Source organism: Limanda limanda, chromosome 16 (assembly GCF_963576545.1).
Source record: "Limanda limanda chromosome 16, fLimLim1.1, whole genome shotgun sequence".
Classification (NCBI taxonomy): Eukaryota; Metazoa; Chordata; class Actinopteri; order Pleuronectiformes; family Pleuronectidae; genus Limanda; species Limanda limanda.
The window spans coordinates 873,990-897,968 of NC_083651.1; the positions used below are offsets into that span (position 1 = coordinate 873,990).

A 23,979-nucleotide genomic window follows, 5' to 3' on the forward strand; every position below is an offset into this window, starting at 1 on the left:
TCCTACAGAGACCTGGTCCCACAGAGTCCCCCGGTGGCTCAGACAGGAACAGAGGATCCCAGAGATGGTCAGAGTGCTCCTCACCTTGTACATGATGAAGATGAGCAGGGCCAGCAGCAGCAGACCTGCCAGCACGGCCAGGGCCACCACCCAGCCGGGGACGGCCTGGAGCGGCTCCGCCACCCACATCACCGACACCGTCACCTGCAGACACATCGGTTAGCTGGACTCAAGCCTTCCAGGGGTGTGTGTGTCTGTGTGTGTGTGTGTCTGTGTCTCACCGTGGTGCTGTTGGACGGCAGCTCGGACACCAGGTTCTTGTACGGCATCTCGATGACACTGAAGGAGGCCGTCGCTCGGACCTCGTACGATCGGTTCTGATTCTCCGTCTGAAAACAGAAACCACGTCTGACCAGCGTTCTTCAGAAGATCCAAACCTGCAGCAGCTGGATCATCTGCAGCAGCTCAATCGTTTACATTCAAATATCAAACTCTGCTGATATTTACGACTTGTTGTTTTCAGACTTTGATCCAAGAAGTCAGAGTTGTGTTGTGTTGTGTGTGTGTGTGTGTGTCTTCACCTTGAGGAAGTTGTCGACAGCCAGTCGCGAGTAGATGGAGAGGATTGCGTACTTCTTCCTCTCCAGACGGCCCACCTGACACTTCAGCCTCAGACAGGCTGCTGCCGAGCAGTCCTACACACACACAGACACACACACAGACACACACACACAGACAGAGCCAGAGAGACACACACAGACACACACAGAGACACACACAGAGACACACACACAGACACACACACAGACACACACACAGACACACACAGACACACACACACAGACAAACACACAAACACACACAGAGACACAGAGACACAGATTAACACACAGACAGAGACACACACAGAGAAACACACACAGAGACACACACAGATACAGAGAGAGACACACACACACACACACACACACACACACACACACAGACACACACAGACACACACAGAGACAGACACACACACAAACACATTTAAATTGTCAAATAATTGAGTAATAATGAAATAACTACATAGTTGAAAGTCTTGATGGTGTTTCTCTGTGTGTGTGTCTGTGTGTGTCTGTCTCTGTATGTGAGTGTGTGTACCAGTATCTGCAGGTCGGTCTGGGAGTCTGTGTGTGTCTGTGTGTGTCTGTGTGTGTGTGTCTCTGTGTGTGTCTCTTTGTGTGTGAGTGTGTGTACCAGTATCTGCAGGTCGGTCTGGGAGTCTGTGTGTCTCTGTGTGTGTCTCTGAGTGTGTGTGTGTGTGTCTCTGTGTGTGTGAGGTTGGGTGTGTCTGTGTATGTCTCTGTGTCTGTCTCTGTGTGTTTCTCTGTGTGTACCAGTATCTGCAGGTCGGTCTGGGAGTCTGTGTGTCTCTGTGTGTGTCTCTGTGTGTGTGTCTGTGTGTGTCTGTGTGTGTACCAGTATCTGCAGGTCGGTCTGGGAGTCTGTGTCTCTGTGTGTGTGTCTCTGTGTGTGTGTCTGTGTGTGTCTGTGTGTGTACCAGTATCTGCAGGTCGGTCTGGGAGTCTGTGTCTCTGTGTGTGTCTCTGTGTGTGTGTCTGTGTGTGTCTGTGTGTGTACCAGTATCTGCAGGTCGGTCTGGGAGTCTCTGGACTCCAGGTCTCTCTTGCTGCGGTGGGTTCTTCCTCTTCCCTCCGTCTCCTGGTCTCTGGGGGGGATTCCACTGATGTTCTTCTCCGAGCTCAACGGGTTCTGACACAAACACAATATATATTTATTCAATTATCTATAAAGCTTCATCTATACTTTCATCTATATCTATATTTCAACATGTGGTCGTTGAAACTCATCAGAACTGTGTTAAATCTGAAGCTGAGTTCAACAGAACATTTGGACCAATCAGGTGAGAGCAGCTTGAATCCGGGTCGGTCCTGTGTTTTCCTTTGGGGCTGATCCACTGATGATCGTGGGCTTGTTGCTCCACCAGTGGAACCCTGACCCTGACCCTAGTCCCTGACCCTAACCCTAACCTTGACCCTAACCCTGACCCTGACCCTAACCCTGACTCTAACCCTGACCCTAACCCTGACCCTAACCCTAGTCCCTGACCCTGACTCTGATCCTAACCCTGACCCAAACCCTGACCCTAACCCTGACCCTAGTCCCTGACCCTAGTCCCTGACCCTAACCCTGACTCTAACCCTGACCCTGACTCTAACCCTGACCCTGACCCTGACCCTGACCCTAACCCTAACCCTAACCCTAACCCTAACCCTGACCCTAGTCCCTGACCCTAGTCCCTGACCCTAACCCTGACTCTAACCCTGACCCTGACTCTAACCCTGACCCTGACCCTAACCCTGACCCTAACCCTGACCCTGACTCTAACCCTGACCCTGACTCTAACCCTGACCCTAACCATGACTCTAACCCTGACCCTAACCCTGACTCTAACCCTGACCCTGACCCTAACCCTGACCCTAACCCTGACTCTGACCCTGACCCTAACCCTGACCCTAGTCCCTGACCCTAGTCCCTGACCCTAACCCTGACTCTAACCCTGACCCTGACTCTAACCCTAACCCTAACCCTGACCCTAACCCTGACTCTAACCCTAACCCTGACCCTGACTCTAACCCTGACCCTGACCCTAACCCTGACCCTGACCCTAACCCTGACCCTAACCCTGACCCTGACCCTGACCCTGACTCTAACCCTGACCCTGACTCTAATCCTGACCCTAACCCTGACCCTAACCCTAACCCTAACCCTAGTCCCTGACCCTAACCATGACTCTAACCCTGACCCTAACCCTGACCCTAACCCTGACTCTGACCCTAACCCTGACCCTAACCCTAACCCTGACTCTAACCCTGACCCTGACCCTAACCCTGACCCTAACCCTGACTCTGACCCTAACCCTGACCCTGACCCTAACCCTGACTCTAACCCTGACCCTAACCCTGACCCTAACCCTAGTCCCTGACCCTGACCCTGACCCTAACCCTGACTCTAACCCTGACCCTAACCCTGACCCTAACCCTAGTCCCTGACCCTGACCCTGACTCTGATCCTAACCCTGACCCAAACCCTGACCCTAACCCTGACCCTAGTCCCTGACCCTAGTCCCTGACCCTAACCTGAACCCTAACCCTGACTCTAACCCTGACCCTGACTCTAACCCTGACCATGACCCTAACCCTGACCTTGACCCTAACTCTGACTCTATCCCTGACCCTGACCCTAACCCTGACCCTGACCCTGACCCTGCAGCAGGTTCTGATGCAGCTCATGAAACAGTGTGGGTGTTCCTCACCGACACGTTGAGCGGGTTGATCTCGATGTCCGTGGTGCAGTTGATGGGTCCGTCCGTCTCGTATCCTGTGATGTAGAGCAGAGAGCCGTTCCTGAAGCGGTACGGCCACTGGACCTCCAGAGCCGCTTTGCTGATGGTGCTGGGTCCGCTGTTCAAGAGCTGAGGGACCGGTCCAGTTAGTGAGAACCAAGAACCCACAAACACACCTGAGACTGGGGTCGTTCTCTCTCTGATGTTTGCTCATGTTTCTGATCAGTTTGGTTTGAATCAGTTATTTAATGATATAAAAACAGGTGGAGACTGATTCCTGATTGGTTGAGAGCGTGTATGGGCGGGACTTCGATACCAAGGCCACAAGATGGCAGCGTTTTTATCTGAGATATTTAACTACGTGTTGTCGTCTTTATTTTAACAGTTGACATTAACTCGCTAACACTCACTGACAGAAACGACCACAACAGTTGTGCTGAGTTTATATATTTAGTTATTATATTTAGTTATTATATATCCTTAGAGAGTGTGTGTACCTCATAGACGTGTAAGATCTGGGGTCCGATGTCGTCTCCAGTCACAGGAGGGTCTTTAGGTTTCCAGTTTGCAATGGGAAGCAGCACCTGAGCAGGGGAGGACGACCTAGGAAGACCCCCCACACACACACGCAGACACACACACACACACAGATGTGAAAAACACACACTTCTCCAGTTGTGTGACTGCTCTAATCGTCCCCTGACGGTGTCTTACCCTCTGATGGACACTTTGGCGAGGAAAGCCAGCTTGATGGCCCTGGAGACTCGAGGGCTGGTGTTGTTGTACTGGTTCGAGCTGAAGAACAAACACACACATCCTTTAATTATTGCTGCAAATGAAAAAACTGAACAATAAAGAAACACATAAATAAACATGTTTATGACAGATCCAAGAACAGATGGATGTTGGTTTCTGCTGCTGCTTTGGAAGAAGACGCTCCTCTGGTTGTACTTGTAACATTATCAACAGAAAGAGTTAAAAATGGTTAAAATACAGACTAAGTATTTTACACATTACAGAGCTTTAAATTAAAAAGTCTCTGCTTCAGATTCAGTTCATGAGAAGAGAGACAAATTCAGGTAGAAACTCCAGCTTCTAATAAACTGATCAAAGTCCCACTAAAGACTCTGTGAGACGACCAGAGAACTTCAGTGTGAAGATGTGTGAGACGTTCAGAGACACAGCGACAGACACCTTCTGAATCCATTCTTCTCGTGGTCTGCGCTGCACAGGATGAAATCCTCAGGACGGTGAAAGGTCAAAAGGTTAAAATGTGTTGTATGTGTGAGTTGGGTTTCGAGCTGTGATTCAGAAAGACTGTTTCAGATTGTCGTCCTAGTTCTGGGTTTAAAAAACTGACTTTCACTAACACAGGGGCTGAGGACTCTGGGCAAACCTATCATTAACATACTCCCCCCCCCCCTCTGTCCCACAGCAGTACAAAAACACAGAGGAATGTAGAGATGCTGCTTCCTGCTGATCCGAGTCGTTGGGATTACCAGCCGAGCTCTGAGTGAAAAGCAGCTGACGTGACGACTGTTTACCAGCTGCTCTGTTCAGCTCAGCACGTTGTCAACCAGCACGTTGTCATCACAGCAAATACACAACGCATCGCTGACCACGACTTAGAGGACGCGCACACCCACGTGTGATGAGATGTAAACACACATTTTCTGTCTCTGGATTTCCACCAGACAACAACCACACTGATGTGCTTCCAGTCCGGATCAGAAATAATCCGACACACGTCACATGACCCTTCACATGCACTGGTCATGTGGTGTAAACAGGAAGTAGAACGTCTGCGTCATCGTTTACAAACCTCTGACTTTCCGTTCGTCCAGAATAAAACACAACCCGAGTTTTCAAACTGCGGAATTGGCTGTGATCAGCTCCTGTTCTTTCAAAATAAAAGCAGCTGAATTGGCTGTGATCAGCTCCTGTTCTTTCAAAATAAAAGCAGCTGAATTGACTGTGATCAGCTCCTGTTCTTTTAAAATAAAAGCAGCTGAATTGACTGTGATCAGCTCCTGTTCTTTCAAAATAAAAGCAGCTGAATTGACGGTGATTAGCTCCTGTTCTTTCAAAATAAAAGCAGCTGAATTGGCTGTGATCAGCTCCTGTTCTTTCAAAATGAAAGCAGCTGAATTGACTGTGATCAGCTCCTGTTCTTTCAAAAATAAAAGCAGCTGAATTGAGTGTGATCAGCTCCTGTTCTTTCAAAATAAAAAGCAGCTGAATTGGCTGTGATCAGCTCCTGTTCTTTCAAAATAAAAGCAGCTGAATTGACTGTGATTAGCTCCTGTTCTTTCAAAATAAAAGCAGCTGAATTGGCTGTGATTAGCTCCTGTTCTTTCAAAATAAAAGCAGCTGAATTGACTGTGATTAGCTCCTGTTCTTTCAAAATAAAAGCAGCTGAATTGACTGTGATCAGCTCCTGTTCTTTCAAAATAAAAGCAGCTGAATTGGCTGTGATCAGCTCCTGTTCTTTCAAAATAAAAGCAGCTGAATTGACTGTGATCAGCTCCTGTTCTTTCAAAATAAAAGCAGCTGAATTGACTGTGATTAGCTCCTGTTCTTTCAAAATAAAAGCAGCTGAATTGACTGTGATCAGCTCCTGTTCTTTCAAAATAAAAGCAGCTGAATTGACTGTGATCAGCTCCTGTTCTTTCAAAAATAAAAGCAGCTGAATTGAGTGTGATCAGCTCCTGTTCTTTCAAAATAAAAGCAGCTGAATTGGCTGTGATCAGCTCCTGTTCTTTCAAAATAAAAGCAGCTGAATTGGCTATGATCAGCTCCTGTTCTTTCAAAATAAAAGCAGCTGAATTGAGGTTCAGGTTCTGATCCTCTAACACAACAAGTGAGAGCTGGACTGAGACACAGGACCGTACCTGACTATCTGAAGGTCAAACTTGACGGACGTGTCCTCCTCCGACAGCTGGTGCACGCTGAACCTCAACTCTGCCAGCACCTGGCCAATCACAGGGAAGGCAGAGACAGCAAAGGACCAATCAGAAAGCAGAAGTGTCTTGTTATGAGTGGTTTTATATCAGAAACACTTCAGACACATTCCTTTGTTTTCTCTTATATTTTAATTTATTTTCAACTAAAATCTGCTCCACCAACTTCCCACAACAGCCTCCGGGTGGAGCCTCAAACACCCAGAATGCATCATGAGCCCGCCCCCTGGTAGAGTGATGAGGTCACTGACCTTGGTTCCGCCCTTCATGGGGTTGCCCAGGTCACACACCACCATCTTGGTCTGGTTCTCCTTCTTGTAGGCACAGGACAGTCTGGAGAGAGTCTGCACAGAAACACACAACTGTCGGCTTCTCACCAGGTTCCACCGCACACAACCATGGTGAAACACACGGATGTAAACATGAGACAGAATGAGCTTCCTGTGGGGGGGGGGGTGGGAGGGGTTTACTGGTCCTGGTCGACCACTGGGATCTGATCAGAGCTGCTCTCAGTCGACCTCGTGCTCCACACTCGTATGTGTTTCTCCTGGTGCACTGTGTTTATAAGATGTGTGTGTGTGTGTGTGTGTGTGTGGGGGGGGGGGGGCGGTACCTGACTGCGGACCACCCCGGTGAAGTCGGCCTGCTGGGGGGGGTAGACGTGGAGCTCGGCCTCGTAGGCGCCCTCTCCCTGGTTCTCAGCGCTGACCTCCAGGGTCAGAGCGTTGTCATCGCCGATGTAGATCTGCTCCCGGTCGCTGCAACGACAACACGTCACACAACGACAACACGTTACACAACGACAACATGTTACACACAACGACAACACGTTACACAACGACAACACGTTACACAACGACAACACGTTACACAACACAACGACAACACGTCACACAACACAACGACAACACGTTACACAACGACAACACGTTACACAACACAACGACAACACGTTACACACAACGAGAACACGTTACACACAACGACAACACGTTACACAACGACAACACGTTACACAACACAACGACAACACGTTACACAACACAACGACAACACGTTACACACAACGACAACACGTTACACAACACAACGACAACACGTTACACAACACAACGACAACACGTCACACAACGACAACACGTTACACACAACGACAACACGTTACACACAAAGACAACACGTTACACACAACGACAACACGTTACACACAACGACAACACATTACACACAACGACAACATGTTCAAAACAACGACAACACGTTACACAACACAACGACAACACGTTACTCAACGACAACACGTTACACACAACGACAACACGTTACACACAACGAGAACACGTTACACATAATGACAACACGTTACACACAACGACAACACGTTACACACAACGACAACACGTTACACACAACGAGAACACGTTACACACAATGACAACACGTCACACAACGACAACACGTTACACAACGAGAACACGTTACACACAACGACAACACGTTACACACAACGACAACACGTTACACAACGACAACACGTTACACACAACGACAACACATTACACAACACAACGACAACACGTTACACACAACGACAACACGTTACACACAACGACAACACATTACACACAACGACAACACATTACACAACACAACGACAACACGTTACACAACGACAACACATTACACAACACAACGACAACACGTTACACACAACGACAACACATTACACACAACGACAACATGTTCAAAACAACGACAACACGTTACACAACACAACGACAACACGTTACACACAACGACAACATGTTCAAAACAACGACAACACGTTACACAACACAACGACAACACGTTACACACAACGACAACACGTTACACACAACAACAACACGTTACACACAACGAGAACACGTTACACACAATGACAACACGTTACACACAACGACAACACGTTACACACAACGACAACACGTTACACACAACGAGAACACGTTACACACAATGACAACACGTCACACAACGACAACACGTTACACACAACGACAACACGCTACACACAACGACAAAACGTTACACACAACGAGAACACGTTACACACAATGACAACACGTTACACAACGACAACACGTTACACAACGAGAACACGTTACACACAACGACAACACGTTACACACAACGACAACACGTTACACAACGACAACACGTTACACACAACGACAACACGTTACACAACGACAACACGTTACACACAACGACAACACATTACACACAACGACAACATGTTCAAAACAACGACAACACGTTACACAACACAACGACAACACGTTACACAACGACAACACGTTACACACAACGACAACACGTTACACACAACGACAACACGTTACACACAACGAGAACACGTTACACACAATGACAACACGTTACACACAACGACAACACGTTACACACAACGACAACACGTTACACACAACGAGAACACGTTACACACAATGACAACACGTCACACAACGACAACACGTTACACACAACGACAACACGCTACACACAACGACAACACGTTACACACAACGAGAACACGTTACACACAATGACAACACGTTACACAACGACAACACGTTACACAACGAGAACACGTTACACACAACGACAACACGTTACACACAACGACAACACGTTACACAACGACAACACGTTACACACAACGACAACACGTTACACAACGACAACACGTTACACACAAAGACAACACGTTACACACAACGACAACATGATCAAAACAACGACAACACGTTACACAACACAACGACAACACGTTACACAACGACAACACGTTACACACAACGACAACACGTTACACACAACGACAACACGTTACACACAATGACAACACGTTACACACAACGACGACACGTTCAAAACAACGACAACACGTTACACACAACATGTTAAACACAACGACAACACGTTACACACAATGACAACACGTTACACACAACGACAACACGTTACACACAACGACAACACGTTACACACAACGAGAACACGTTACACACAATGACAACACGTCACACAACGACAACACGTTACACACAACGACAACACGTTACACACAACGACAACACGTTACACACAACGAGAACACGTTACACACAATGACAACACGTTACACAACGACAACACGTTACACAACGACAACACGTTACACACAACGAGAACACGTTACACACAATGACAACACGTTACACACAACGAGAACACGTTACACACAACGACAACACGTTACACACAACGACAACACGTTACACACAACGACAACACGTTACACACAACGACAACACGTTACACACAACGACAACACGTTACACACAACGACAACACGTTACACACAACGAGAACACGTTACACACAATAACAACACGTTACACACAACGAGAACACGTTACACACAACGAGAACACGTCACACAACGACAACACGTTACACAACACGACAACAGGTTACACACAACGACATCGCGTTACACACAACGACAACACGTTACACACAACGAAAAACAAGTTACACACAACGAGAACACGTTACACACGACAACACGTTACACACAACGACGACACGTTACACAACGACAACACGTTACACACAACGACAACACGTTACACAACACAATGAGGACACGTTACACACAACGACAACACGTTACACACAACGACAACAGGTTACACACAACGCCAACACATTATACAACACAACTCAACACGTTACACAACACAACGACAACACGTCACACACAACGACATCGCGTTACACACAACGACAACACGTCACACACAACGACAACACGTCACACACAACGACAACACGTTACACAACACAATGAGGACAAGAGAAGACTGAAGGAACAGAACTCACCTGGTCACTGTCAGCTTCAGGTCTGGTTTACAGATGTTGTCGTCTCCACAGTCCAGGAGGATGTGAGCCTGGGGGGGGGGGAGGATCAGATCAGAGAGAGAAGACAAACACAGCAGCGGAGGAGATCGGTGGTTTGATGCTGAACACCCAGACGACCACCCCCCCCCCCCCACGCCGGTGTTACCTGCTTGGTGACGTTGGAAGGCGCTGAGATGTCGAGGATGGGCATCAGCCCGGTGGCGTCCGCCGCCTGCTGGTAGTCCAGGCTGTACTCCATCGCCACGGAGATGGGAGTGATCTTATCTCGAAACTCTCGGTCGTCCTGAGAGACAAAGACGTTCAGATGGAAACACTTCATCAGATAAGAAGCTGCACTGAGCAGCGGCTGGTTCGTGTCGATCTCCAGACACCAGATGTGTGTCTGGAGATCAACATGGACATGTATCAATCAATCAATCAATCAAGTTTTATTTGTATATCTCATATTCACAAATCACAGTTTGTCTCATAGAGCTTTAACATGGTGAGACATCCTCTGTCCTTCACCCTCAGCAAGAGTCAGGACAAACTACTAAAAACCTTTTTAACAGGTGAAGACACGTAGAAACCTCAGAGAGACACATGTGAGGATCCGTCTCCCAGTATCCACATGTGGATCTTTGTGGATATTTAAAAACTGTATTTATCATTCATTTTGCTCATATCTCTAAAAGCCATTTTCACGAGTCGGCGTTCTGAGCTCGTGTCATTTGTTCTTCACCCTGAGGAAGACGAACAGCTCCTCGCAGGCCTGAACTTTCCCGTTGGACACGGTCATGTTCTTGGAGTACTGGAAGCTCTGACTGTGCAGGAAGAGCACGCGCTTGGTGGCCTCCTTCTGCTTCAGACGATCCACCACCAGGTCCACCTGGAACTCTGGAAGAGAGGAGCAGAACAGAGAGAGGGATTACATTACATTACATTTCATTTAGCTGACGCTTTTATCCAAAGCGACTTACAATAAGTGCATTCAACCCTGAGGGTACAAACCAAGAACAACAAGAATCAAGACAGTGAAATTTCTTCGAAATAAAGCAAAACTACAAAGTGCCATTTTAGTGCTACCAAAGTGTTAGTTTCAAAAGTGGTTAGTGTTGTGGTTTTTTTTTTTTTATTCAAGGTACAGTCGGAAGAGGTGTGTTTTTAGTTTTCGGCGAAAGATGTGTAAACTTTCAGATGTCCGGATGTCGAGTGGAAGCTCATTCCACCGTTCAGGAGCTAGGACAGCAAACAGTCGTGATTTTGACGAGTGTTTAGCAGTGAAGGAGGAACGAGTCGTTTAGCTGAAGCAGAGCGGAGAGAACGTGCTGGTGTGTAGTGTTTGACCAGGTCCTGGATGTAAACTGGACCTGATCTGTTTACAGCATGGTATGCGAGTACTAGTGTTTTGAACCGGATGCGGGCAGCCACTGGGAGCCAGTGTAGGGAGCGGAGGAGCGGAGTAGTGCGAGTGAATTTAGGTTAAAAACCAGTCGAGCTGCTGCATTCTGGATGAGGGATGAAGGGAGAAGAGGAGGATAATGAGCTGGAGACTGAAGCATCTTCTGTGTTTTACTCACTGAGGGAATCTGGAGCTCCGAGGCCGCTGGCCTTCAGACAGTACTTCACCTTAAAACTGCAAAACACACACAGTCACAACCACACACACACACACAGACACACACACACAGACACACACACAGCTCGTTTCTATCAGGTCTGAAACACGCTCCTGTGGCGTGTGACATCATGTGACGTCAGGTGAGAACTCACCAGGACACGGGCGTGGTGGTTCCAGGAAGTGTGCAGGTCTTCTCCTCTGGGTTGATGATCTGAGGTGTGATGTCCAACGTGGCGTTCACACTGATCACAGGACGGGATCTGATGACCCAATGAAAACACACACACACACACACACAGTTCTTTTCATGGTGTTTAATTCAACAGGATGAAAACGTCAGCAGCTTAAATCAGTTAAATTCATCCACAGCTTCTATAAAGTCAGTGGGAGAAAAACCAACGACAGCAGCAGCTCTTTGAAATCAGAGGTGGGCTCGCTCATTAAACTGCTGCGAATACATGAGCAGCACAAACACAGCAGGGGTGAACACACGCACACACACAGACACACAAACACACACACAGTGAGTTCTGATTACCTGTATAAAACAGCTTTGTCTGCTCCAAACACTCCCACCATTAAATCTGGAAGAAAAAGACACAGATGTTAATTTCAATCCTGCTGTGCCTATTAGTGTGTGTGTGTGTGTGTGTGCGTGTGCGTGCGTGTGTGTTTGTAAATGTGTGCATGTGTGTGTGTGCACGTGTGTGTGTGTGTGTGTGTGTGTACATACCTGGGTATCCATTCCCGTCTATGTCAGTGTTTCCAGTCATGGAGTATCCAAAGCTAGCAGGCATGTAGCTGGACGCCCACTTCCCCTGCAGGACCTGAGAGAGGAGACACAACATGTCCTTCAGAGGTTCGGGTCTGGTTCTTGAAGACCTTCATGTACTGTCCAGACTTTGTCTCTGTCCAGATCAGGTGACATGATGAAGAACATCGACTGGTCACTGAGGTGATATGTCTGTCTTTCAGGTTTCATGTATTCATGAATATCTTCAGTTTCACAGTTCGGTGGATTGATGTCTCTCATGTGAGGTTCCTGGTTCAGATGTGGGACGTACCTGGGAAGGGGAGGAGTCAGGCCCTCGGAGGCGGCCATTGTGGATGTAGACCAAGCCGTTGTGGTCGGGGCCGCCGTACGGAGCCGAGATGGCCACGTCTGGAAAGAGAGGTGAGTGTCAGGAGACACCGGGCTCAGGGTCGTGTGTGTGTGTGTGTGTGTGTGAGTGTGTGTGTGTGGGGGGGCATCTTGTACCTTTGTATCCGTCCATGTTCAGGTCTCCCAGTGCTACGATGGCAGAGCCGTATCGGGCGTAGATCTGTGACCCGGTCAGCATCTGAGGAGGGTGGAAGGAAAATCCACCTCGTCCCATGTAGACAGACACCTGGAGGACACACACACACGCACAAACACACACAAACAAACAAACAAATACATACACACACAAACAAACAAATACACACACACAAACAAACAAATACACACACACACACAGTTTACGTCCCCAGCAGGTTAAAACCCCCAGAAAACATACAACACATAAAATGTGTTTTCCTTTGCGCTCAGTGTTTGGTCTCCACCCCCCCACTCACCTGTCCCACCTCCCTCAGTTTTCCGTCCGAGCCTCTGTCCATGAAGAGAGGAGCTCCGACCAGCAGGTCCACCCAGCTGAGCCACAGACATGAAGATCAGCGACTCTGTCACGTGTCACCATGAGCTAGTGTACTCTTACTGAAATACTCTAATTACATGAAGTACTTTTACTCAGTCAAAGTACTTACCCGTCGTTATTAACATCAGTCGCAGCGACTGAATGTCCAAAGTAAGCAGCCATCTACAAGACGGAGAAGAGGAGGAGCTCAGTCACTTCTATGTTTCACTGTCACTACATGACAGAGCATCAAAACTTCACATCATATTTATAAAGATGATTATGTGTGAGGAGACAGGATCCATCAGCTCACCTGCGTCCCTGTGAAGTTGACCATGGACTCCATGTTGACGCCGTTGAAGATGTTCACCTGAAACATAAACCTGTTTCAGTCCAGCTGTCCTCCTGTCAGCATCCGACCAATCACATTGCAGCTGGTTCACCACACTAGTGAAATATTACCACAGTTGGTGTTTCACATCTAAAGAAGCAGCATGAGGTCAGACTCGTTCACGACAACAGGAACGTGTGAAATGTGTTTTACTAGGAGAGCAGTCTGAAAGCAGCAGATGAGCCACACATCAGATTTGTGTCAGACGCCTTTCGTGTGTGAGCGTGTCTCTCTATCGTTACGAGGATCAGTTTTAGTCCAACACCATCATCGTGGGGACATTTTGACTTTGTGAGGACTTTCTGACTGTTTGAGGGTCAAGACTTTTAGGGTTAGGAATAGGTAGAGACAAGTGTGTGTGTGTGTGTGTGTGTGTTAAACACTTACATAACCCAGTGCCTTGTCTCCCCGAGGAACTCCGGTCACGTAGTCTACAGAAGTGAGGACAGACAGTCAGGGTTTGGTTTGATTATTACATTCAGTTCATTGATTAAAGTTGCAGCTCCACAGCATTGGATTGTGTTCACATGCAAGATTTAAAACACACAACAAATGCAGAGGTGGATTCACGGAGGAATTCTTCTTCAGAGCTGCGTTCATCTACTGACGTTAGTTTAATCCACACTGAGCAACGTTTCTGATGTGTGAGTGAGAACATGAGAGTTTCCTCCTTCTCTCCCTGAGCGTCTGTTCTCTGGGACTCTGCTGAGTGCCCCCCCCTTGGAGTTTATCTCCAAGATTCAGCAGGAAACTGTGAAACGTGAAGAATTCTGAACAGAGTTTGTTACAGCAGCAGCTCTTCAGGGTCAGGAAGCAGAGGATCATGGGTAATATCCAGTGGGACGACACGCAACACATTGATTCACTTAATTTTTTCTACACTTGAAAACCGCCTCATCACGTGGACACTGCAGGGGGCGCTGTTGCTCAGTAACAGTTACATAATGTTGCATTAAAACTGAAATAAGTCCCACTCATCTCCAGCCTCACCTTCATGTCCATCCTCATTGAAGTCTCCGACGGTCACAGAGTAACCTGGTGGGGACATCGCACCCAACACAGACGGTACAGGAAATATTAGAAGCTTCTTATGGATTTGAATGTTCAACGTAGATAAGGAATGAAAGATGTGAGTGCATGGTTACCAAGGTAACTGTCGTCGTACTGAGCCCCGGCCGACTTGGTGGTGAGGGTGTTTCCATACGGGGTGATGTACTGTTTGTCAAACCGGGCGAGAATCTCTGAGACGTCATCTGAGATCAGCTGACCTGAAAAGGGGAGGAGTAGAACGTTAGAGAAGAGAAAATAGGAAGAAAATGAAAAGGTGAGAACAGAGAAGAGCAGAAGAACAAAAGAAAAGAGGAAGAGAACACAAGAGAGGAGGAGAAGAGGAAAACATCACAAGAGAACAACATATAAATAGAGAAGATAAAGAAGAGACGAGAAGAGGAGAACTTAGAGAAATGATTTTGTACAAGTTTGTTTACAAGACAATGAACTTCAGAAAAACACACAACTTGTAATTAAAGGAGCCACAGAGTTAACAGCTGTCTAATCAGGAACAGAGCTGTGGGTGTGTGTGTGTCTGTGTTTGTGTGTGTGGTTGTGTGTGTGTGTGTGGTTGGTTGTGTAATTGTGAGTGTTGACCCAACAGAAAACAACAATTAGCTCACTACCCCCAGGCAAAGAGAGAGAGAGGCCGACTCACTAAACTGTGTCACACCCTCTAATGTCAGACGAGTAGACAAACAAGGGTTACAACACACTGCTGACACACAAGCCTCACCTGCTCATTCAACCATTAAGGTGGGCTGATGCAGACTGTGAGCTCAGTCTTCATTGAGCTCATGTATTTGTTTACCCACACACACCCACAGACACACACACACTGTGACACTGAGAAGTGGAGGGTAGAGCTCACCCTGCCAGTAGAAGCTGCCAGGTCCTCCCACCACCACTTTTTTGTTCTTCTGAAATCACAAAAAGACAGAAGGACATTTGTCAAGTGGACGTCTTCGTCTTCTACGTGTCCGGCTCCTCTTCTTCATCCTGAGATCTTTGAGTTCTTCCAGTTTCACGTCACGTGTTATAAACCTCGTCCACACGTCCACTCGCTCTCTGAGAAGCTTCCACACGTTCTCCTGCTGCTTCCTCACATGGACTCTGACATGTTACACACATGTTACCAGGAGGATCTCAGGAGCAGATCCAGAACATGTCCAGAGAGGCAGTATGTCAGTAAGTCACTCTCGGCCCCTCAGTTAAAAGTCAGCTGATGTGAGAACACTTTCTGCAAACTAACACACAAACACACAATCTAAAAGCTCCTTGGTGGAGGAGGTGTCGGAGCTGGTCTTGGATACCGACCTTCAGGAAGTCCACGCTGAAGCCGGCCTGGCAGAAGCCCTGCCCCTCTGGGGAGTTGGCACCTGGACACAGATTTGACACATTTGATCATAAATAACAAAGAGAATCAGATCGATGAGAAACTATTATTACAGATATTCAGTGATGACCTGTCAACATCTAACAAATACAACAAATCTCTCAAACGATTGATTTGACTCCACGTGGATCAGATGAGGGGACCTAAGTGGTTCTGGGTTCTAGACCAGCAGAGCGTTGGAGTCGCAGATTCTTGTTTTTGCTGACCTCCGGTGGTTTGACTGTTAGGTGTGGTTACAGGTTCCCGATCACAGCTTAGAGGTGAGACAGAGTTTCAACCACAGGGAGCAGTCAGACACTGCTGGAGATTAAACATGCACCACCTCCGACCTGTGATCACATGAACAGAGGACAGAGGACAGAGGACGAGCGGAGGGACGAACCCGATCTGCAGGGCGAGTACTCCACCACCTTCCCTCCTTGCTTCAGGTAACAGGTTCCCACCGGCTCCCGCTCAGAGACCCCGAAGGTGGACCACTGGTACAGAGGAGCACAGGCCTGGAGAACACACACACATCCGGTCAACAACACAACAGGACTCATGTGCACACAGGAGATCAAAGCACCAGTGAGAGAACAGGGTCTGAGATGAAAGCCTTATCAAATCTGAACATGAAAAAAACATTAAAGTCTCCTCCTCAAAAAGTTCTGTCCCTGTGGAAATGTCCTCCTTGTATCTGTGAGCCTTCAGAGAAGTGAAGTTTCTTACCAGGATGTACTCTCCGTCGGATCGGACCGAGGCTCCGAACCACTGCTTGGACTTGAACTCCATCGGAGCTCCATCTTTGTTGGTCCTGTCATCTGCAAAGAGCGAGAGCAATCAATATTTAGATAATTACATTTATCTTTATAGTTTGGTCTTTGCAAGTGTCACAGAAGTACAGGGACCGGACCGAAAACATCAGGAGGTTTTTTTCAATCTCAGCCAACGAACGAGCAACTGAAGAAGTTTAAGTAGAGATTTAAAGAATAAAACTGACGATAGAACAAAACTCAATGGAAGAAAATCTGAAGTTTATGAGAAACTTAATACATGAAAAGGCAGTAAACGACATTGAAAGATATAAAAGTGAATAGAATAAGAGTCACATGTGTGTGTTGATGAACACACACTGAGGAAGGGCTCGGGAGTTTCCCATCGGGGGGGAAATCCAGCTTCTCTCCTGAACCTGTGATGATGGTGTTGAGAAGCCACACATGAGGAGTCTAGAGCTTCTCAGCGTGGTTCTGGAAATAGATTCATGTTCTGAACAGAGGTCGTATTCATCAGTCATAATTTATCAACTATCTGAGCTCCACTCACCACAAGCTATGAAACCATATCATATCCTCCTGTAGAAGCCACAAGTCTGAATGATAGGTTTCTACTCGGTTGTGTACTTCACTACCCACAATTCTCTGGTGTAGGAGAGATGTCTCTGATTGGTGGAGCTCGCTGTTACCATGGAAATCTGTACCACAACCACAAAAGTCCTCGTAGATCACGTGATCATGACACGTCAAAGTTTCAACTCGATTACGACTGAGGATCGATTAATCTCTACTAACAACTTTTTTCATTATAGATTCAAATGCTGCTCGTTCATTTGATTGTTTAAACAACTTTAATCTGTGTTCCACTCACTTCCTGCTGCAAAATAAAAAGAATACTTCAAGTTTAAAAACAGCAGACGAGTCACCTTCTGTCTGAAAAACCACAGGAAAACAACACACTGAGTCACAGTCACACACACACACACACACACACACACACACACACACACACAGCAACATTCCAGTTTATTCTGTTTTTAGGTCCTGTAAAGCTTTAGCCAGCGATCACGCAGGTCAAATCAATAACAAAGGTCTCTATTGTGGTGGAAACACACACGCACGCACAAACACACACACAAATACACACACACACACACACACACACACACACACACACACACACACACACACACCAGTGTACAGCAGTGCCACCAGAGTCTGCAGAGTCTCAGTGCCTTGCTCAAAGACTTGTAAGGGCAGCCAGTTATGGAATCAAACTACAGGCTGAATGCTGACACACAACGGCAAACACAACACACACTGAACCACACCTGCACACACACACACTTAGACACAAATGTGCGCACAGACACACACACACACACTCATTTTCCTGCTGGTTTCTCACATGTTTCCCTCTGACATTTTCCAGATATTTACCAGGAGGCTGCAGGAGAAGTTGTAGAAACTGTCCAGAGACACGGACTCAGACATTTGTTCTCACATAGAGAACCTGCAGAACATGTGAGGAACATGTGAGGAACATGTGAGGAACATGTGAGGAACATGTGAGGAACATGTGAGGAACATGTGAGGAACACGGCCAGTGTCCTGAGGTGGAGACGGGATCCTCACTGACTGAGAATGTTTCTGAACTGATTCAAAGTGAGCTACAAACTACAGGACTTCTTCAGAGGAGAAACTAATGAGAGAACTTTCCTTCTCCTCCAGTCACAGACATGTCAGCTGCTCTGCTGCAGGAGAACGAGCCTCAGCTTCTCGTGTCTGGACACATTCAGGAATGTGTTCTGTGTTCTGTGTGTGTAAAGATTAACTGTTATTCCTTCTTTCCTCAGACTGATAGTAATCCTGCTGTTTATGGTTTAATGGTTTACGTCCCACAGGCGGCTGACGCAGATCTTTGTTTTCATGCTCCTGTTTACATCAATCTCATATGAAAACTAATAAATACAACATTCATTGTTTTTGCAGCAGAAAGTCGAGGACTCTGACTTCCACCTCATGTTGCAGCTCGTTATGAATTTATTAATTTTCATTACATGCTGTGAAAAACATGAGGATAAAACTGGAAGGAGCAGAGAAATCTACAAAACAAAACAAATGTACATACGTATTTCTAATAACTTATGGAGAGTAAGGAATGTGAGTTCAAGTGTCTATAGTTAGAATCTTGAGTATCTATATGTTTTATGTGTCTACTGATGAAAAACATGTCAGATTTGAGTATTTCTTAATTTATAACATAATTCCAGTGCTTTTAGCTGAAGTAAAAAATACCAACTTCAACACGGGAGGAACATTTCTGCTGCACCGTTAAGAGCGTTTATCGGTTTTTACGGTTTCACTTCTGGGGACAGGAAAAAACGTTCTTTCTTGGAGACTCTCACAAACATGACGTGAACATAAACTCAAGTCTAAACAGGGAGAACCTCGGAGTGTTTTCAGTTCAAAGTCCTTACAAGGACATTTAAAACAAGTCCACACTCATCAATGAGTCGCCTTCCTTACTGTTCATTTCCACACATGTGATTACACACAGATTAATGCAAACCAACACACACACACACACACACACATGCTAGGACACAACAGTTCTTCCATCTCCTGGACAGACATGAATATGAGGAATGAAACATGTGACGTCTGCTTCACTGCATTTTGTATTTCTGTATGTTTCCTGATATTTTCACAGTTTGCTTCTGTTTCCTGTTTGACAAGAAGCCGGAGTCTGAGTGACTGTTTCCAGTTAGAACCTGTGGTCACACAGCAGGACAAGCTGGATAACTGGGAACCAGCACAAAACAAAACCCTCTCCCACATGCTACAGGCAGATTAGGTCAGATGTGAGGAGTCAGCAAAAAACAAACAGCAGCTTCCTGGTGGCGTCGTGGTTAAGATGGACGCCAGACACCCACACCTGCTCTCAGACCAGCTCTGGACGTTTTCTTGTAACTGTAAAAGCTCTGCCATCAATATAAATATATGATATATAATAAAAAGTGTTTGCCACCCAGTGCAGCAGCATGAGCTGTGCTGGGTAACACTCACTGGTTCAGTAAACAAAGCCAGTCCCTGCTGTTATCAGTGTCTCGCTGGGCGTGGCCAGAGGTTTCATTTCAACACTTCTAATCTGATGAAACACTGAAGCCAAGTTTCTGAGGACAGACTTAACCCACAGCTTTCATAACTCATCCTTCAGTAGTTATGTATCTACAACTTCCAGAAACCGGTCTGTGGAACGTTTCTATCTCGAGAACCGTTCAACTTATCGGCTTCACAGTCAAGTGTCGGATTAGGTCAGATTGAGACACGTGATACGTTCAATATTAATAAACTTTGATTAAGCAGGCGACCAGCGCTCTGTAGCACATTGCAGGTCCCATCAGGGCCAAGCCCAGTTCCCAGTAGAGTCTGGTACTGGTCCAGTTCCCAGTAGAGTCTGGTACTGGTTCAGTTCCCATTGGAGTCTGGTACTGGTTCAGTTCCCATTGGAGTCTGGTACTGGTTCAGTTCCCATTGGAGTCTGGTACTGGTTCAGTTCCCATTGGAGTCTGGTACTGGTTCAGTTCCCAGTGGAGTCTGGTACGGGTTCAGTTCCCAGTAGAGTCTGGTACTGGTCCAGTTCCCAGTAGAGTCTGGTACTGGTTCAGTTACCATTGGAGTCTGGTACTGGTTCAGTTCCCAGTGGAGTCTGGTACTGGTCCAGTTCCCAGTGGAGTCTGGTACTGATCCAGTTCCCAGTGGAGTCTGGTACTGGTTCAGTTCCCAGTAGAGTCTGGTACTGGTTCAGTTACCATTGGAGTCTGGTACTGGTTCAGTTCCCAGTGGAGTCTGGTACTGGTTCAGTTCCCAGTGGAGTCTGGTACTGACCCAGTCTACAAGATCATGTGAACAGCTACGTAAAGACAAGGATTTAGTTTGCTGCTGTTTTTCAATAATAAACGTTAATGAAGTTTAGTAAAAAGACAATGATTCCAAATGTTCAGATCTATCAGATGATTTCTAATCTCATGTCTCAATCTGCTTCAGAGAGTTCTCAGTGAGAAGCTCTAGGTTTGGTGTCTTTGTCTCCTCAGGTCTGATGAGTCTCAGGTCTGATGAGTCTCAGGTTTGATGAGTCTCAGGTCTCAGGTCTGATGAGTCTCAGGTCTGATGGTCTCAGGTCTGATGAGTCTCAGGTCTGATGAGTCTCAGGTCTGATGAGTCTCAGGTCTGATGGTCTCAGGTCTGATGAGTCTCAGGTCTGATGAGTCTCAGGTCTGATGAGTCTCAGGTCTGATGAGTCTCAGGTCTGATGAGTCTCAGGTCTGATGGTCTCAGGTCTGATGAGTCTCAGGTCTGATGAGTCTCAGGTCTGATGGTCTCAGGTCTGATGAGTCTCAGGTCTGATGAGTCTCAGGTCTGATGAGTCTCAGGTCTGATGAGTCTCAGGTCTGATGAGTCTCAGGTCTGATGGTCTCAGGTCTGATGAGTCTCAGGTCTGATGAGTCTCAGGTCTGATGAGTCTCAGGTCTCAGGTCTGATGGTCTCAGGTCTGATGAGTCTCAGGTCTGATGAGTCTCAGGTCTGATGAGTCTCAGGTCTGATGAGTCTCAGGTCTGATGGTCTCAGGTCTGATGAGTCTCAGGTCTGATGAGTCTCAGGTCTGATGAGTCTCAGGTCTGATGAGTCTCAGGTCTGATGAGTCTCAGGTCTGATGGTCTCAGGTCTGATGAGTCTCAGGTCTGATGAGTCTCAGGTCTGATGGTCTCAGGTCTGATAAGTCTCAGGTCTGATGGTCTCAGGTCTGACGAGTCTCAGGTCTCAGGTCTGATGGTCTCAGGTCTGATGAGTCTCAGGTCTCAGGTCTGATGAGTCTCAGGTCTCAGGTCTGATGAGTCTCAGGTCTGACGAGTCTCAGGTCTGATGAGTCTCAGGTCTGATGGTCTCAGGTCTCAGGTCTGATGAGTCTCAGGTCTGACGAGTCTCAGGTCTGATGAGTCTCAGGTCTCAGGTCTCAGGTCTGATAAGTCTCAGGTCTGATGGTCTCAGGTCTGATGAGTCTCAGGTCTGATGAGTCTCAGGTCTGATGGTCTCAGGTCTGATGGTCTCAGGTCTGATGGTCTCAGGTCTGATGAGTCTCAGGTCTGATGAGTCTCAGGTCTGATGAGTCTCAGGTCTCAGGTCTGATGAGTCTCAGGTCTGATGGTCTCAGGTCTGGTGAGTCTCAGGTCTGATGGTCTCAGGTCTGATGAGTCTCAGGTCTGATGGTCTCAGGTCTGATGAGTCTCAGGTCTCAGGTCTGATGGTCTCAGGTCTGATGGTCTCAGGTCTGATGAGTCTCAGGTCTGATGAGTCTCAGGTCTCAGGTCTGATGAGTCTCAGGTCTCAGGTCTGATGGTCTCAGGTCTGATGAGTCTCAGGTCTGATGAGTCTCAGGTCTGATGGTCTCAGGTCTGATAAGTCTCAGGTCTGATGGTCTCAGGTCTGACGAGTCTCAGGTCTCAGGTCTGATGGTCTCAGGTCTGATGAGTCTCAGGTCTCAGGTCTGATGAGTCTCAGGTCTCAGGTCTGATGAGTCTCAGGTCTGACGAGTCTCAGGTCTGATGAGTCTCAGGTCTGATGGTCTCAGGTCTCAGGTCTGATGAGTCTCAGGTCTGACGAGTCTCAGGTCTGATGAGTCTCAGGTCTCAGGTCTCAGGTCTGATAAGTCTCAGGTCTGATGGTCTCAGGTCTGATGAGTCTCAGGTCTGATGAGTCTCAGGTCTGATGAGTCTCAGGTCTGATGGTCTCAGGTCTGATGGTCTCAGGTCTGATGGTCTCAGGTCTGATGAGTCTCAGGTCTGATGAGTCTCAGGTCTGATGAGTCTCAGGTCTCAGGTCTGATGAGTCTCAGGTCTGATGGTCTCAGGTCTGGTGAGTCTCAGGTCTGATGGTCTCAGGTCTGATGAGTCTCAGGTCTGATGGTCTCAGGTCTGATGAGTCTCAGGTCTCAGGTCTGATGGTCTCAGGTCTGATGGTCTCAGGTCTGATGAGTCTCAGGTCTGATGAGTCTCAGGTCTCAGGTCTGATGAGTCTCAGGTCTCAGGTCTGATGGTCTCAGGTCTGATGAGTCTCAGGTCTGATGAGTCTCAGGTCTGATGGTCTCAGGTCTGATGGTCTCAGGTCTGACGAGTCTCAGGTCTGATGAGTCTCAGGTCTGAAGAGTCTCAGGTCTGATGGTCTCAGGTCTGATGAGTCTCAGGTCTGATGAGTCTCAGGTCTGATGAGTCTCAGGTCTGATGGTCTCAGGTCTGATGAGTTCTGAGAGATTCACGTTTCCTACCTGAGCTGTCGAAGAGCAGCTCGTCGCAGGCGGCGGCCCCCCCCCAGGGGCAGCTGTAGACCGCCCCTCGCTCCACCACGCTGCTGGAGGCCGTGGTGTTGGCCCGAGGCGCTCCAATCAGAACGTCCGACCTGAGGGGACAGGAAGTCATGTGATTAACCTTCAGAGGACAAGATGACACAGAAAAGACACCTTCTACGACCAGATGATCATCGGTGGAGAAAGAGATGAGTCATCGGACATGAACGTGTTTTCACTTCCTGCTCCAACCATCATGAGGGAAAAACCATCTAAGCTTCATTCATATCTTCATTCATATCTTCATTCATATCTTCATTCATATCTTCATTCATATCTTCATTCATATCTTCATTCATATCTTCTCAAAACGACAAAGGAATAAAAGATTCATATCTTTAAACCCGTCACATACAACATCGTCTGTAAACTTCATCCATGTGGACAGATCTGGGGTCAGACTCCTTCACGGGTCATCATCATCATCATCATCATCATCATCATCATCATCATCAGGGACACAATAACTTGATAA

At 47.2% G+C, this 23,979-nt stretch overlaps 1 protein-coding gene across 1 annotated transcript in view; it reads right to left on the reverse strand.

The window, feature by feature from the left end:
• Nucleotides 1-23,979, reverse strand: part of itgav (integrin, alpha V) — a 28,172-nt gene that overhangs the window by 2,288 nt on the left and 1,905 nt on the right. Inside the window, exons 2-31 of the mRNA XM_061088115.1 lie at nucleotides 23,427-23,557; nucleotides 17,058-17,149; nucleotides 16,732-16,846; nucleotides 16,271-16,332; nucleotides 15,825-15,873; nucleotides 15,049-15,171; nucleotides 14,894-14,938; nucleotides 14,291-14,334; nucleotides 13,826-13,882; nucleotides 13,643-13,695; nucleotides 13,454-13,529; nucleotides 13,116-13,245; nucleotides 12,922-13,019; nucleotides 12,591-12,684; nucleotides 12,396-12,441; nucleotides 12,010-12,117; nucleotides 11,817-11,872; nucleotides 10,979-11,133; nucleotides 10,403-10,540; nucleotides 10,219-10,286; nucleotides 6,923-7,067; nucleotides 6,561-6,653; nucleotides 6,241-6,320; nucleotides 4,064-4,144; nucleotides 3,847-3,952; nucleotides 3,320-3,478; nucleotides 1,624-1,755; nucleotides 582-695; nucleotides 282-389; nucleotides 85-204 (exon numbers count right to left, since the gene is read on the reverse strand). Of these exons, the coding sequence (XP_060944098.1) occupies nucleotides 85-204; nucleotides 282-389; nucleotides 582-695; nucleotides 1,624-1,755; nucleotides 3,320-3,478; nucleotides 3,847-3,952; nucleotides 4,064-4,144; nucleotides 6,241-6,320; nucleotides 6,561-6,653; nucleotides 6,923-7,067; nucleotides 10,219-10,286; nucleotides 10,403-10,540; nucleotides 10,979-11,133; nucleotides 11,817-11,872; nucleotides 12,010-12,117; nucleotides 12,396-12,441; nucleotides 12,591-12,684; nucleotides 12,922-13,019; nucleotides 13,116-13,245; nucleotides 13,454-13,529; nucleotides 13,643-13,695; nucleotides 13,826-13,882; nucleotides 14,291-14,334; nucleotides 14,894-14,938; nucleotides 15,049-15,171; nucleotides 15,825-15,873; nucleotides 16,271-16,332; nucleotides 16,732-16,846; nucleotides 17,058-17,149; nucleotides 23,427-23,557 (2,878 nt within the window). The remainder of the gene's footprint in view (nucleotides 1-84; nucleotides 205-281; nucleotides 390-581; nucleotides 696-1,623; nucleotides 1,756-3,319; nucleotides 3,479-3,846; nucleotides 3,953-4,063; nucleotides 4,145-6,240; nucleotides 6,321-6,560; nucleotides 6,654-6,922; nucleotides 7,068-10,218; nucleotides 10,287-10,402; nucleotides 10,541-10,978; nucleotides 11,134-11,816; nucleotides 11,873-12,009; nucleotides 12,118-12,395; nucleotides 12,442-12,590; nucleotides 12,685-12,921; nucleotides 13,020-13,115; nucleotides 13,246-13,453; nucleotides 13,530-13,642; nucleotides 13,696-13,825; nucleotides 13,883-14,290; nucleotides 14,335-14,893; nucleotides 14,939-15,048; nucleotides 15,172-15,824; nucleotides 15,874-16,270; nucleotides 16,333-16,731; nucleotides 16,847-17,057; nucleotides 17,150-23,426; nucleotides 23,558-23,979) is intronic.